The sequence below is a fragment of the Epinephelus lanceolatus genome, chromosome 10 (assembly GCF_041903045.1).
Source record: "Epinephelus lanceolatus isolate andai-2023 chromosome 10, ASM4190304v1, whole genome shotgun sequence".
In the NCBI taxonomy this organism is placed as follows: domain Eukaryota; kingdom Metazoa; phylum Chordata; class Actinopteri; order Perciformes; family Serranidae; genus Epinephelus; species Epinephelus lanceolatus.
Window position 1 is genome coordinate 40,794,398 of NC_135743.1, and position 17,475 is coordinate 40,811,872.

The window sequence follows — 17,475 nt, forward strand, 5'->3', positions numbered from 1 at the left end:
GCTACTGTAGCTCAGTTGTAACTGTAACTGATGCTGAGACTCTACTGACTGTGTGACCGGTAGACAGCGGTGGGTGGCGCAACAGGCCAAAACACAAATTCAAAACATAAACATGATTTGCGGACCGTAAAATTTTTTTTTAAAATGCGAATATTCTGGCTATACTATTGTTGTCGGTGAGATCAGTATGTTATATGAACATTATTCCTTAGTCTCTGTGACATATTAGGAGGATTTTATGACTATTTGCTTTAGATTTCTTACATATAGCTCCTGACCAAAACCTCCTTGAAAGCCTCCCAGTTGAACCACAGAGTCAGTGAGCTGGTGTGTGTTGAACAGTTAGTTCTATGCTGCTGGGTACAGTAAACATAAAGTCTGTACTGAGGATAGAGCAGCAACTTGTTTCAACCAAGTCAGGGTCTCTAAAGTCAAGGTCAAATCCATAAAAAGCTTTTGTGCTGTGTTTTCTTTCGAGCTGTAAATAAGCTTTTTCTGACAGACAGATGAAAAAAAAAAGTTTTCTGTGAAGAAATAAATGTTCTAGTAATTCTGGGTACACAGCACAAAGAAACTCAGCCATTCATTAAAAAAAGCTGTCAAAGGTCTTGCAAATCTGAAAACAGAAAACTGATCATATAAGCAACCAGTCCTAATGTAGTTACTCCTGTTTTCTGCTGCCACAAAGACATTTCATTTCATTTTAATATCCAATATTATGTCCAGTCTGAGGGAATGATTAAATCTGCAGACAAAAAGGGCGACTAACCTTTTTTTTAAGGCTAATAACAATTCTAATAATTTTTTTTGACTTTCATTTCAGAACTGATAGCATTAAGCTGATATTAGGCATATCAATATGATTAAAAACAAGACTAACAGCTTAAAGAACTATTAACGGCCCATAGAGGCACTGATAGCCGTACCTCAATAGAAGATGAAGCAAAGACTGATGCTATACTTCAAGTTTTGTTGTTGGGTTATAAATGTTTCTTTGATTTTTCTCCTTAGAGGGTGTTGCTAAAGGAGATGGGTCTTGGGGTAATTTAGATCACAAAGGCCCAGGCTCTGAGCAGCAGTAATATGCGGATATCTGTCACGGCAATAGATTTTTTAGGTCTCTCTTGTTACATTGAAAATTTTGGCTTGATGCTGGTGCTACACAGTTCAGGGGAGTGACGAAGAACATCAGGGAATCTCCCTTTAAAACACGGTTAGGGTTAGGGCAACAGACATCATGTAAATCAGTCCAGTAGTAGTTGAGATACTGAGATACTAAAGTAAAGGTCAAAGGGTCACCAAAAACATCTGCTTTATCCACTGTGGTACTTTAATGTCCAGCAAATTCTGTGGTATCTGGTCATTTGTTCTTGAAATAATGTACACAATGTTACATTTTGTCCTGAGGATGGCAGTCGAGGCTGAATTACCAGCAAGGCAAAGTGGGCACTGCCCTAGCAACTCAGAACGTCCTGAAAGGTCCAGACTTGGTTTCTGCAAATTGATTTAAGATATGTTTAAGAGTATGCACCACCAGACCCCAATATAAACTGACGTGCCAGAGGCCTTAGGGTGCCCTGCTTCATTATATGACCTTGAGGCCCTGCCAAAATCTTGTTTAAAGGCTTCAATTATTTAAGTGTTGCACCTGTATACTGAAAATCTGGGGTCAGATCGATTCACATCAACTGAGAGGAAAATTCTGTTATTTGGATAAAGAAGAAATCAAGCAATCAGGCTGCACCTGTTGGTCATAGCAGGAAAATACAATTCAAAGCTTGCACAGAGAGGCCATATGGAATGTCTCTTTCCAAGTGAAAAACACATCGTCAGTGATACCAGATGTTCTATATATGTCTATATATGTTCTATATATCTCTCTTCAGCCTCATATAGGGACATCTTTCTAGTTCACCTCCCTCAGATGAGAGATTCAGACATGTTACCTAAAGTTACACACACTTAGAAATGTATATAAAAGATTGTGGAATGTACATGAAATTATGATAGGAATACAATAGATTATCTAAAGTCATTATACAGTATCAACCTATCATAGAAAAACTGTACGTCTTGGACAGAGTGTGAGACGATCACAAGGTTAATAGGAGAATAGTGATGGCAGGATCATTTCTTTTCACAGTTTTCTTTCCTTCAAGTTGAAACGTGAATGTATTCGTTTTGATACATTTTTCAAAATATGGTGTCAGTTACTTTGTGACACTCACTTATAGTACATGCATGTCTGACAGCTAATGCTGACCGCCCCACAAAACTTCTCTTTAATGCATTACCAGTTAAGAAAGATAAAATATTCATTTTGACTGACATTCAGCATCCCACTTGTATATAGGTAGGTTATATAAGCTCAAAATGATGTTACAGAAATGTCACTGACCAACCATCTGTCGTTTTGTGAGGGGAAAGACATCCCAGTTAGCTCCACAACCTTCTGCTACATTCATGTGGTGTTGGGATAATCTAAAAAAACTAGTTACCAGTCATATTTCATGGCTCATCTGATCTGTTTCCTTTGCTCTTCATTATTACCATGTTTTTTAAATACTCTGAGCAATAAAATTCAACATATTGTATTTATGTTGTTCCCACATTACAACTTAAAGCTCATCAGCACACGGAAGCCTGAAGAACAACTTGCCATGATAATGCACTATTGGCCTAGTTCAATTTAATTGGTCCTCATTTGTTCATTTAGTGCCTTTGCTGCACTACATTGGGACAAATTATGGGTTCATGAGCACTCGCACCTTCAGGTGTACAATTTTAAATCTTGACGTGTGTTGTTGCAATGATGATGGTAGGACACCAAAATCTGCAGGAATCCTCCTCTCAGGACTGTGAATACCCACACAAGACAGCCAGGCAAAATGGCCAGCAGGTACAGACAAAATGATGGACTGATTATTTGTGGAGAGAAAAACAAATCCACATGCTGTTAGCTTACCTAGACAGTTGACTGATGTGCCTACTGCATTCCGTGGTCATAAAATTTCATGATTATCAACATTGGAGTAATTTATCCCTGTATCTATTAACAGCAGAGGTATCAATGGAGAGATATTCAGACACTGAGTCAAAGTAGTATGACGAATGCTTTCTAGTGCAGTTAACTGTACTGAGTGAGTAACTTCCAGATCTGTGACTCCCACTCATCAAACTAAAGATAGGCCCTGGAGTCCCTGGCTTTCAGTCAGAGCAGCACTCTGATGATGATTTGCTGTACCTGAGAAAAAGCCTTCCCTGCTCTGAACCACTTTCATGCTACATTGTATCCTATCTCACCCCTAAATATCTGTAAAGATTGGGTAATTGCCTTCCCACTGTTACAAATGCAGACTCAGAGTCTGTGTGGGGACCTTGATGCCAGGGAACACTGTACAAACAGAAACAGTGTGTGAAAGAGGAAGAAATAGAAATAGTGTGAGTTCTCACTCTTTGACTGCTTTGCCTCAAACACTGACATCAAAAACACATCTGAAAGTGGAGTTGGAGACTTGGTGCTGATGGTTAAACGTCTTCTTCTTCTTCTTCTTCTTCTTCTTCTTCTTGTCTCTCTGCATCCCTCTCTTTAGGCCCACTGGGATGGCCTGACTGGGAGAATCACTTTCAACCGGACCAACGGCTTGAGGACAGACTTCGACCTCGATGTCATCAGTCTGAAGGAGGAGGGGCTTGAGAAGGTTGTGTGTCTTTAATGTGTGTGTTTGTGCATGTGTGATCCACCTGGTATGACAATATGATGATCAGATAAAACTAAAAAGTATTTCTTTATACACCACCATTGCATAGAAAAATAAATGATTAAAATGAAATGACCTTTTCAGAGCCCTATCCATTTCTGTGGGCGGGCCCAGCATTCAATAATTATATTGTACAAAACTTTAAATTCAACACTTTTGGTTTTTGCTTCCATTTTTCATAGATTTAAGTTTAAGACTGAGTTTTTTAATGCACTCAATAGATATATTTCTCTCAAATTTTGGTTGCAAATTTGCTAAAACCTGTGTCAGTGAGCACTTCTCTTTTTCCAAGATAACCCATCCACCTGTTAGTTGTGACATATCAAGATGCTGATTAAACAACATCATTACTACACAGGTGTGCCTTGGGATGGTCACAGTAAAAGGTCACTCTAAAATGTGCAGTTTGATCACACAACAGTGCCACAGATGTTGCAAGTTTTGAGGGAGTGTGCCATTGGCATGCTGACTACAGGAATGTCCACCAGAGCTGTTGCTTGTGAACTAAATGTTCATTTCCAATCATTAGCCATCTTCAAAGTTGTTTCTGTATATTTGACAATACATCCAACCAGCCTTACAACCGCAGACCACATTTAGCAATTGGTTTGCACACCTGCAGAATTTCTGAACAAACCGCCTCAGGGAAGCTCATCTGTATGCTCACTGTCCTCACCAGGGTCTTGACCTGACAGCAGTTTGTCATCATAACCAAATTGTTTTGAGGCTGGTTGGATGTACTACCAAATTCATGGAGACAACATTGGAGACAGCTATTGGTAGTGAAATGAGCATTCAGTTCACAGGCAACAGCTCTGGTGGACATTGCTGCAGTTTACATGCCAACAACATCAAGACGAGGGACATCTGTTATACTGTGCTGTGTGATCAAACTGCACATTTTAGAGTGGCCTTCAATTGTGACCATCCCAAGGCACACCTGTGTAGTAATAATGATGTTTAATCAGCATCTTGATATGCCACAGCTGTTAGGTGGATGGAATATCTTTGAAAAGGAGAAGTGCTCTTTATCATGGATTCTAACAAACTGTTGAGCAAAATTTGAGAGAAATATGTCTATTGAGTGCATGATAAAAGTCTAAGATCTTTAACTTAACTTAAACTGGTGAAAAACCAGACCACCAAAAACCATTTGTAGACTTGTAGAAAGAGCTTCCATTCCATGTAGAAAGAACAAGCACAATGTATATGAGGGGAGAATGGAAACAGTCTCCAGTACAAAATTGATAATGCTGTTATCCAGTGAGAGCAGAGCCTTAAGAATCTGGAATATGTAAATAGCTAAGTAGACTGTCTCATGAGATCCAGTGTGCCTTGCAAGACAAGTTGAGATACTTCACCTCCTTTTGCTCAATTAACATACCACCAAGTCAGCTGAAGACTTGAACAGTAAAAAAAACATGTTGGTTCATGAAATTGACTTTTTCATAGTTTTCAGCATACAGCAGCTGTCCCAAATCTCAAAACAAATGCTTTAAAACTTAGCAGAGTTCAGTTGGGTTTAAAACCATTGACAGTGTTTCAGAGTTGAGATGAGCACCGAATACCAGAAAGTTTACAGTGTCACAGTGTACCACACCGCGTTATTCAGACATGTTCGACTCGTTGTGTATTCAGCCAATGCTTGTGCACAGAAAATATTATGAAATTTTTTGACTGGAAGTCATACTTAATATGTAGTAGTTGTGTAGTAGAAATGCAATTTTAGTGTGTATACTTAAGACAGCTTTTAATAGTTGTATAGTTCATTCAAATCAAACTCACCAAATCAAGACCCAGTGTGGATATGAGATACATTTCAATCATAGCTGACAGTCTGTCCTGATACAGTGCTTGCTTGTCCATATGTACATTAAGAGAGATATCAATGGCTGTGATCATTCTTCCTGTGCATGCTGGCCATGGAGAGATCACTTGTTAAAGCAGCTACACTGTAGAAGAAAGGGGGGAAAGGGGTTGTTAGTGATTCCCTTTTACTGCTTTCTTACTGAGCCACGGTGGGGGATACGTCCTGTTTGTTAGTGCATCCGTTTTGTTGCTCAAGAAGAGTTCAGTCTCACTGCAGAGGGAATTTTTCCCTCGTTTTTCTGTTGTCGTGTTTTTTGTGTGATTTTGACTGCTGGAAGGTTTTTGGGTTTTTTTTGCAGGCTGGGTTTATTCAACACAAATGGCAAGTGACAGCCAACAGTACATACGTTATATCCAGTGAGCTAACACTCAGACTCTGTTTGTTGCTTGCCAGGAATTCAAACTTCTTTTTCTCTTATTTTATTTACAACCATCTCAGATTTGCTCCTGTCTCTGTGCATAATAATGGCAGATATAAAAGACAGTTTCGTGATTTTTTGGGGGGATGTTCACAAAGACAGAGGACATTGACAGTTATGGGGCATAAAGACCAAAAACAGCACCAGCAAACCCAAAAGAAACATAAAAACAAACAAAAAAACAAGGGGCCTCAGTGTTGAAACAAGGTCGGTAAGACTAATAGACCTATGAGTTTGAGGGCTTATCAAAAGCAGAAACACTGCATACTGAATATTTTACAGGTCTGGAAAGTTGTCTTGTCTTTGTGGCTCAGGTGGTAGAACAGGTCATCCACTTATTACAGATTTGGCGGTTTGATCCCAAGCTCTTCCTGTAAATATGTAGAGGTGTCCTTGGTCAGCCCAGTTGCCAGAAGTAAATGTTGGCATTGTGTGTTTCTGCAAACCATGGATACTTTACATTCACATGTCATTAGTGTCCTACAAACATTTCTAAAATGATGTAGTATTTTAGCTGACTTTTTCATCAGGAGGCAGAGGGGGTGGTGGGTGGTTATCCTTTTTTACGAACCATAACCTAATAGTTTTTGTGCCAAAACCTAGCCACACGTTCACCACAGCATCGGTCAAAAGTAAAGTTTCAACATATCCGCCACATAGTAATGTGCAAATGTAATGTATTTGTGAATTGCAGAATTGTACAATGCCGACATTTGCTCTGGTGATTGCATTAGGCCCGTTTCCACTGAAGAAGTTCCTGGTACTATTTGGGGGGCCCTCTCAACCACCATGTCTCCACTGAGAGTGGAGTCGGAGGAACGTTCCTGTAAAGTTACGGGCTCTGGATGTGACGTAATCGTTGCACGACCATTTTGACCGGGGCGACGTAGGGACGCCGTTAGCCGATAGTGGCGTCTGTAATAACTCACTAAATGGCCCGTGAAAAAAATATTTTTTCCAGTGGATGTCTTAGTTACAACGTGATTGAGCTAACTGGAGTAGTTTCATGTTGTAACGTTATCCCACAACAGGAGGCTTTTAACAGATGACGTCCTGATGTTAGCTTTGCTGCTGCTGTTAGCTGTCCCTGTCAGCTGATGCTTTCTAGACATCGTGATTTCCCAAAACTGAATAAATACCACACATAGCAACACAAACCTGCTTTGCTAGCTCAATCATGTTGTAACTAAGATATCCGCCAGAAAAAATATTTTTTTTCACGGGCCATTTAGTGAGTTTGTTTGCATGGCGGCAGAAGCTATATGAACGAGCTAACCCTCGTCTGCTGAGTTTTATAAAAATGCCAGCTATTTTGTTGCTTTCTGTTGTCGTCATATCCCTCCTTGAGTATATCCAGTCAGCACCAAGTAATCCCCAAGCCCCAGCCAGTAGTCTTTCGGGGCCGTTCTGAGTACCTACCCCGAGGCAGGGACTTGTTTAGCCCCCGTAAAAGTTCCGGAACTCTGTCCTTTGGGGGTGGTTCCTGCGGTGGAGACACGCACCAACGGCCCCGGCCCCGTAAAATTACCCCGAAGTTCCTGCAGTGGAAACGGGCCTATTGCCTAGGGCAATACACTGAATCTGAAGTGTCTCCTGACAGGCAGGCCAGCTTTTTGCATGGCAGTTTCATTGCCATTTGTGTGTGCATGTGTGAATGGGTGAATGAGAGGCAAATTTACCATTTATCAGGGCAACCATAATGGCATTCCCAATCAAAATGATTATTGGGTAAAAAGCTATGCTTTTTATTATTCCTTCACACTGGCCATAGCCCTGGCAGGAAGCATTATGTTTTAAGGTTTTCCGTCCATATGTCCCATTATGTGAGCACAATATCTCAGAAATGATTTTAGAGAATTTTGTTCAGATTTGGCACAGATGTCCACTTGGACTCATAGATGAAGTGATTACAGTTTGGTGGCCAGATGCAAGGTCACTGTGACATTGCATCTGTGCTGACTGTATAGCTCCTTGGCGCTGCTGGGGAAAAGACGTGTATGAAGCATCCATGTTTTCACAGTCATGCACATAAACTGTAAGTGCAACTTGACTTGTGTGCATAATTGTAGGTTTACAAGTAATCTCGGAGATATGTGAACCTGCATGTATTTATTTGGCCAATGAGTGCTTTGTAAGATGATGCATTGCGATGATGCAAAAGTTGAGCAGACCAGCTATTTTGCAAACACACTTTAAATAGAGGACAATATCATGAATGAGTGGGCTGCAGTTTTTGACACAGTGCTAAATGTCCTTTACAGAGTTCTTCTGCAGCTCTACATGGAAATGCTAAGAACTGTAACTTTAAGATATCATTTGATATGGCTAACATCCAAACAAAATCCAAACCCTACCCTGAATGTCATTTAGAATGCATCATGCCATGGCATGGCATGCATCAACATGTGTTTGTGTACTTCTGTGAATAGGTGCATCTTACATCTTTTCCTTGGAATGGCATCTCCAGCAGCCAATTTAAGATTCATGAGATTATCAGCAGGAAGATAACCTGCTCACACTGCTGTTACAAATAATATTCTCCAATGCAACTGCAAACACTTCACACTTCAGCATCCTCACTGGTGCGCGCCTCTCAGTAGCTCCTGACCTCTGGTCTGTGTGCGCCTGCACCTCCATGAATAATTTACTCTATTAATAAAAACCCCTTCAGAAGCCCTCCAGCCTCATGAAGCCTGAATTAAAGAGTTGATTTGCAATTACAAAGCCTATCTCCAGCCCTCGTGCGGGGCATCAGTTGAGCCCTAAGGAGTGTGTGGCTGGTGTGGGTTGGAGTGTTTGTGGTCCCTGTGCTCAGGTCGATGGGGTTGGATAGGATGCAGGTGGGGGTGCTGACAAGGAGGCTTAGGTGTGGAGACTTGAGAGAGAGCTGAAAGAGGACAAGAGAAGCCTTGAGGCACGATCCAATAGCTTCTCTTTCCTCTTCTCCCTTCTTGCCTCCCCAGGATGCTCCCCTCCTTAGTGTTGTTCTCCACCAACCCTGCAAAAGGCCACGGGGCCAGTCCAGATCCCAGATCATCTCTAACATTATTCCCTGTGGGAGTCTAGAAGAAAGTGCCCCCTGACAGTGTTGAGGGTTCACACAGCTGTCAGCTTTGTCCTCAGGGTGTTGCACATTATCCTCCATATGTACCCAGAATAGAAGGAGGAGGTATGAGTATAGTATATGTCTATACTGTACATGTCTGCCTGTGTTTGGTTGTGTTACCAACTAAAAAAAAGTTAACAAAATGTTGTATCCTCTGTTAATGTATACATAAACAACTGTACTAGCCCAGTATCCCTCGCAATAACATTCCTAATGGGAGATTTCATTTATCTTTCATATCCCCTGCCAGTGCAGGAAGGGGTGAGTCGTTCACTCCTCAAGGAAGAGGTCTGTGGAGGTTTGGGTGGTAGATGGTCATGAAGTGCACATGATTTTAATGGAAAAGGCCACAGTTTTTGTTCAACCACAGACCTTCAGTCAAGGTTCTTCTTTGTATTAACCAAAACCATGATCTTTCCCTAACCTCAACCAGTTGTTTAAGTTGCCTAACCATAATCATACCATACTGGGCACATACAACCATTGTAGAGAGCAAGAATTTTAAAAATGATAGCACTGGATGGAAGTAAATCAAGGGGCCCTATCTTACACCCTATCCAAAAAGCACAGCACAGCTGTCATTGCTAGTTTCAGACTGACACAGTTGTCAATTTCACTGCCAGCACCCACGCTGTGTAAGTTGTACCCATCTGTGCATCCATTGGCATAAAGGTCTTAAAATGAGGTGTGGTCAGGCACGTCATTGGCACATTCTATGTTGAGGCAGCAGAACTGAACCATTGATTTACAAAAACTTGATGTAAAGTCAATGGTGCAGTATTTTCCTGTGATTTAAAGGGCAAATTATTTAGATAGTAAGATGTGCCTACATAGGCGGGTTCACATAATATGATAACGTAATCACACAGCGTGCTGTGACCGGCGGAGTAAAATGTCGGCAGTGTGGCGATCCGTCCCTCACCGCACTCGCATTTGCGACTAAAAATAGTTTTGAGCGAGCAAAATAGGCTTAAATCATTCAGCACGCTGTGCGCGCAGCCTACAGATTTCAACCAGCAGCAGAAACAAAAGGCGAATCCAACTGGTTGTGGGTTGAACAGGGGTCACAGACACAGACAGTAATGTATTCCTGTCAAATACGGCGGCCATCGGCTTACCGGCGACGGATAAGCCGGCTCCAACAATATCCTCTTCTTGGCATGTGGACTGCCCAGAAGTACCTGAACAGCCGAGCCAGCCGAACACAGGTATGTGATGTGTCAGAGGAGAAACGAGCCGTTCACAGCCCACAAACCTCACCGCACTTTAGGGACTGTTCTTTACTTATGAAGGGACTTGTCAGGGGAGGAGGGTGGCTGGTTGATTCTTATTTTATTTATTTATTTATTTTGATCCCCCCTATGTTCATCACTCATTCATGCTGTTTTTGAAGTATGAATAAGTCAATAAGTAATTTATTCCATTGAAATATCATTGATGTATTATAGAAAAGTGATTTATCTTTTCATGACAAAAGGCACATCTGCCTCATTTTTGCTGTGATATCATGATACTACTCAGAACCATGATATTTTCATTGGTATCGTACAGTGGGATCCAATTTTGGTACCGTGACAACACTAATCTGGAGGGGGTTCATCTGCAAAAACTAATGAAAAACTAAACAACGATATTCTGTATTCGGTATTCGGCCAAGCGTTTAATATTATTCGGCTTCGGCTTCGGCCACAAATTTTCATTTCGGTGCATCCCTACTAATAATACATCATCAATTGAGAAAATATGAATTAGATTCTCTAAAATGTGAACATAGCTGAGATCAGAGCAGAACTGCTGTCCGACATTAAGAAAGATGCTGTGTCTATTTACACTCAAGGAGCAATGTAGCTCCGTTGGTTATATCAGAAGCTAAATGTTTAGCTTTGTTTCCTCTGTCAAGTTTATAACTACAGTTTTTAGTTTTGCTGCTAAAATGTTCCACAATATTTGCTGCAGTGACCTTAAACTCTAACTGCTCTTATTGCATTACTACTGTCTGGAAACCGCTGGCTTCTCCATTATGCTGAATCTGCCATATAAATAGCAGTGTACCAGGTGTAACTGGCTTTTAAACGTAACAGGAGATAAGACTCTGATTGGTTGAATTTGTGTTACACCCAAAACACACCTGTGATTAATTAAGGGACTCAATACAACTTTTTTTACCCCTTGTGCCTTACTTTGCACCAAGATTATCTGCTGTTTAACTGGCAAAAGTAGAATTAAACATGCCCTAAATGCACTTGCGCCATGCATTTAGATCATGCAGTACAGACTGTTTAAATAGGGCCCATTGTCACTGAATGTCTAACAGTAGTCAGGTTTCCATCCACCTAATTTTATTCGCATTTTCAACAATTGCGAAAAAAAACTTGAATGGAAACGCCAGAAATTCGAAAAAAGGCTGAATTATCGCAAAAAAGTTTTCACGCTTGGAGGGGGTGGAAATGTCAGCGTATCGATATTAGGAAAATGTGACTTTTGGCAATGGAAACAGATTTAGTGAATAAACAATGACGTAGGCTACCGAATCCTATTTCTACTTCACACACACACCTGTGTGAACTTAGAGAGAGGTAATTACTCTAGTGTCAGGTGAGTGTAGGCTATTTCACAACTTACCTGAATAGACTGGATGTGTTGAATACCGCTGCATCATGTGCGCTGCCTGGTGTACCAACACAGACATCACGGCATTATGTAGGCTACGCTGACAACGCTGATATGAGTGTGATGAGAGCTCTCACAATAGCCAAGAAGTTCCCAAGGAATCTCTCCATCTCGTCGCAGTCATGGATGTGCCGGTAATTGTTTACATCAGTTGTGGACATGAGACGTTCTCAATGACGTCATCTCACGGCGCCCTCTTCTTCTACGGGTGTTCTTTTGCATTTTTATTTTTCATGAGAAGTGCCACCTTCTGCTCGACCTGTTGACTCCCAATACTCGCAAAACAATAATGAATGGAAACTTGCATAAATTCGCATTTTCTTTTGTGCATTTTCACAAAATTTGCTTAAAATTTGCGATACATTTGGATGGAAACACAGTTACACTTGCAGAGCTGTCTGACATCAACATTCTTTTCTGGCAGTAGGGTTGTTACTGCAGATCTATGCAAAGTAGAGTATTAAGGGTAATCATAAGTGGCACAGGGTTGCAGAGGCACTGATACTTTAACCATTTCAAATCTCAACACCATGTTCCACAGCCCTGTGCATCAAAAAAAGCTGACTGACTGATCTAAGACATAATGTTCCTCCCAAAAGTAAAAAAGAAATGCATGAAATGTCTCCAAACATTCAGGATATTCACTTACATCAAGGCAGGGCAGCATGTTCCAGCCTTGAATCGCTGTTGCTATAGATGTTTTCGTATTTTTGTACAACAATTACACTGTCCAATCAGAAAGCAGAAATAGCTATGGTTCTTGAATTCCATTGGTTATTGCTCTTTCTACATATCAGAGCGAAACTGAAACCCAAGTTGAGCTTCAAGTTTCAAAGACAAATTGCCACTGCTTTCATTATAAATGCTGTGTGTGTGTCTGCATGCTGTGTCACATTGTTCTGTATGTCTGTATAACTGGTATTTTAAATGTATCTATCTGTCCTGGAACCAGTTGAAAAACTGAACAAGTGTATTTTGTTTTGCAGATTGGTACCTGGGATCCTCCAAGTGGTCTAAATATGACGGACAACCAGAAGGGGAAGACAACCAATGTTTCTGATTCCTTATCCAACCGGTCCTTGATCGTCTCCACCATACTGGTACTTTATTTTTTCATTTGATCTATATGTTTTTTGAACTGTTGCTGGAACACTTGCACCACTGCTAGGCAAATATAGCTGGCTTAGGCATTACTATGTTACCTGACTATCTGCCTTTAGTTACATAAGGTATGCAAGAGGTGATGGTATTCCCTGTCTCAGTTTCAGAGCAAACATACTAAACTTGTCAATGCACTGTTGGAAATACTGTGCAGTATGCGTCAAAGACACAGTATTACTCCTTCGATTCTGTCCACTGGCCAAAGAAATGCTATGTTTTTTGCTCACTGGTATTGGTATTTTTGGCATCAAAACTGAATTGCAAAGGGGGCAAAGCAGGGGATATCTGCAGTAAAGCTACTATGTGAAGTCTGCTGTGGGTTGTGTACCTGGAGGGCACTTAAAGGTAACTGGATGCAAACAAATAGTGACAGAAACATTGGGTGGGGGTTGGGGTCCAAACTGCATTTTTTGCCCCGTGGCCCTCTAGTGGTTTAATCCCAGCCTGCTCTCATTTTCAGGATGTCAAACACAGATGCTTTATCATGTGTCTCATCGTGTGATATTGACGACAACAGCATCCTTTGGCATCTCTTTGAGACGCATCAAGTTCTCAGCTAATCCAGCGTAAATCCCTCCAGGGTAATATTTGATGCTCAGAGTACCTGACATAGTAAAAACAGCAAGAGAGACCACTTAGGGTCGGAGGGAGAGGTGGCGGACAGGGTCACCCAGGAGGCCAAAGTTTGTGTCCAGTGTGAAACCAAAAGTCAATACCTTTTTGACACAATGTCCCCTAACTTACATTCATTGTCACTTACTTATGTCATTCATGTGACATATTTATTTCATGTTCTGCACTTATACCCCTCTTCCACCCGAATTAGTGTGAGTGTACATAGGTTTTTTTAAATGCAGGAAAATCCACTAACAATGGGCTTTAGACTGCTTTCCCATTGCCTGTAGACTATATTCATGTGACTCTACAGTAGATGAGCATGCCTTTCTGTTTTTTGATATAGTTTGTCACATTCACCCTTACGACGGGCTAGAAAACAGGTTAGTAAATAGTACATAACAGCATGGAGGCCAGTGAAAATGTTAAGGTGGATATTTCCTTCTGTTTATCTCTTATTTATTTAGACTCTTTCAAACTTGGTGCAGACTAATTTGGAACGATGTCTGAGCCCTGCACACAGATAGTATTTTGTGGTGGCATATTATTGCATCTCGCCGTGTATTTCCATCACTGCCGCTCCAGCCTATAAATACCTGTGGCTACTGCAGAGTCATTTTACCTGTGTGTAAATGACGATTGTAACCTTTCCCATTAGATAAAATAGCCAGATGTTAGCGGGTGTTAGTGGGGTTTTATTGCACAGTGGGAAAGGGGCTTTTATTTAATCCCAGGTTTTTTCTAAACCAAACCAGGCTTGTTGTCTAAACCTAACTGCAAGGGCTTCACATTTTACATGCCTCACCTCGGAGACAGCTTTACATGGCATACAGATACTAAAGGGTGAGTCTCACAGAGATGCCCAAGGTTGCCTTCAGCATCAGTATCACACACCCATGGGCCAGAGAAAGCATCAGTATTTGATGACCTGGGATGAGAATGTGTTGTCATATTTTGAATAGCATAAAGGCCAGAGGAAAGGTGTGCCTAAAGCTTAGTACAAACTACAGGACTTGGTCCACGATTTGCCTTCTCCGGACAAATACTTGCTTGTACGAGTTTAGGCATAATATAATCAGTATTGAATCAAAATGCAACTGGGTTTTAGTCTGCTGTTATTGATATACAGAGCATAGCATAAACATAGCAACTAAAAATAGTGAAGAAAACAAAGAAGTAAATAAGGGTAGTTAATGTACTTTACATACAGAAGGAAACAGAATGAAAGTGTTAGCCAATGAGATGCTTTTCTCATGGTCCATATCAGTTGAGTCTTTGGTAAATAAGTAACACACAGACCCATTTGGTAAACATAAACCTGTTGTGTGCAGTTCACTGATGGTATCTAAAAGGATTTCTGAGTAATGAAAAAAATTCAAACAGTTACCCCTCACTTCCATTTTGGGCTGACAATGTGCAAATTAAATATTGTAGCTTTAAATGTCTGTTTATAGCCAAATCAAATTGTAATGGGGCTTTATGTGGGACCAATTATAGAAGGCTAAAACAGCTCTCAGCCATAACAGACTCCCTCCAAAGATGTCATTATTTTTAAGCTTTTCCTCTTGAAAAATCCTTCACTGCTTTGCCTGAGCTGCCCTTTCTGTTTAGAGCACTTTCTGGGGATGCTACTCTCCGACTCAATTGAAGTAGAGTACCCCAAAGCACTGCACTCCCAAATTGCCAGTTGACTTCACCACTGTGGAGGACTCCAATTTGGTGGGAGCAGGCTCAGGCAGGGAAAATTGACTGATTGATTGTCCAATAAGATTTCATGGTTTACGGCTCTGCCTCCTACCGACCAATTTATCAGGCATATTGTGTTATTGTCTCTCTTGCCAGTGGTGCCAAAATCCCAGGAATTCAGACATAACTTTGAGAAGAGGCAGTCAAATCTGTCCATCTGTATCTTTATGGCTGAAATTTCCTCTAGTGATATTGAGCAGCAAAAGAATATCACATAATACATTTGACTAATACTACTATGGAGGTCATGGCCTTGTAATAGTTTGGGCTGAGTCTTAGTCTGTCTTTATATTCATTCAATTCAAATAAACACAAGAAGTTTGTGCTTTAGAGAAAGGATCAGTGAATAACCTCCTAAACCCTATGATAAGCTATTATGGCAAGGCTTAACTGTACAGACCAGTGAGCAATGATAACTAACATGTCTTGGACATAAGATCAGAAGAGGACATGGTTTATACCAGAAGTCATGTTAAAGGAAAATGTTACATTTTCTAACCTAAAATTCATTGGCAATAAAATTTATTGGCATATGATTCATTATGAAGTATATTTCCACATCCAACTTATATTTTTCAACTATTTTTCATTGAATGGTATTTTGATTTTAAATGAAGGAATTAACGCAGACCACAGCAAAAAAAAATACAGGTTTTAAGCTTCATTTTGATTTACAGGCAGGGGTGTAGCTTCAAATTCTGGGCCCTATGAAAATGCAGTCAATCCAGCTGCCACACTAGGCTTTTGTCTCGCTACTCCCGAGTTTCCCTGTCAGTGATAGCTGGGAACTTTGACACACGTCAAGGGTCAACCCAATTGTGGTCGGTAAAGTTTACTAGAAAATACCACAGTTATGGGTGGGCAGGTCAATATGTGGCAAAGCAGCATTCTGAGCAAGTTATTAATAATTTACAGAAACACTGCGTGCAATAGTCCACCTTCCACCCTCTCGTCACACCTTTGACAGCACCACGCTCAGTTTTGTCTCTGTCCTTGTCTCAGTTCTGACAGTTTCTCCAAAGCATAACGGTGACTCTTAAAGCGTTACTGGGTGCAGTATTAAAAAACCCAGACTGGTGCACACCATAATAGTCAGCTCTCAGCTCGCTCCCTGCTGTGTGGAGGTGACTACAGAATAGTGATCACTTTTCAATAATGTGTAGTACCTGAAATGACCAGTTAGTAAATGGGCATTTTTATCTTGTGCTCAACCACAATGATATGAATAGATCTAAAGAAACATAAAGGCTGATGAACAGATATGTCAGTCATGATCTTTTTCCCCCAAATAATCACAAGCAACTTCAGGTAGAAAAAATAGGCCTATTTGTTACCATGGCATTATTTGTGTTTTCTCGAAAAACGTATTCAGATTTTGGTACATACCTGATAAATTTAGACTATTTAGCAAATAATAAATTTAATTTTAAAAATGACCTTAAGTTAACCTCAACCAGAATTGCACACTTGGCAGTTTAGTGGCTTGAAACAACATAAAGGCAAAATTCAAGGTCTACTTACTCATTTTTGTACAGAGCTTTTAACCATGTCACTCAGTTTGTTCAGTTGTCATAAAGATGGATCTGTCGACCTGAGTTCAGTGGCTGTTGTAGTTTCATCCAGAGCACCTTCAGGACTTCTTGTATGTGTTGGCTCAAAAAACAAGCATCAGTGACCATGGATATTGGTAGTTTGACAAAACAGAATCAACTCAGGGTCAAATGCCCACTGAATTTTACATAGTTGTTCATGAGTTGTCCTGTAAGTGGGGTCGTGATGAGAGAATTTAAATCTCAGTCAAAGTCAAGACAAGCCACGTTGATAGCCACACATTACAAATTTGTCTCAGAGAGCTTTACAATCAGTCCATCATATGACATTCTCTACCTGAATTAACCCACCAGAGTGTGCCAAGGCAAAAATAAGCTTTGAGACCCTTTTGACCCCAACATTTTATCCATCTACCCTGCACTTTTGTGTAGTATATGGCTGCTTCACAGTGATGAAAAGTCTCCAGGATGCCACTGCACACAGCTGTTGTTCACCAAGACACAGTCACAGCATGAAACTCTCCCAAAAAACGGATTAAAAAAGGGAGACACTTTGTGAGTTGGTCAGTGTATTCTTA

At 40.7% G+C, this 17,475-nt stretch overlaps 1 protein-coding gene across 2 annotated transcripts in view; it reads left to right on the plus strand.

The window, feature by feature from the left end:
• grik2 (glutamate receptor, ionotropic, kainate 2) overlaps positions 1 to 17,475 on the plus strand; it is a 444,385-nt gene that overhangs the window by 279,082 nt on the left and 147,828 nt on the right. For both annotated transcript variants that reach the window (XM_033640493.2, XM_033640492.2), the window contains exons 9-10: positions 3,594 to 3,701; positions 12,812 to 12,925. In XM_033640493.2, coding sequence (XP_033496384.1) covers positions 3,594 to 3,701; positions 12,812 to 12,925 — 222 coding nt within the window. The remainder of the gene's footprint in view (positions 1 to 3,593; positions 3,702 to 12,811; positions 12,926 to 17,475) is intronic.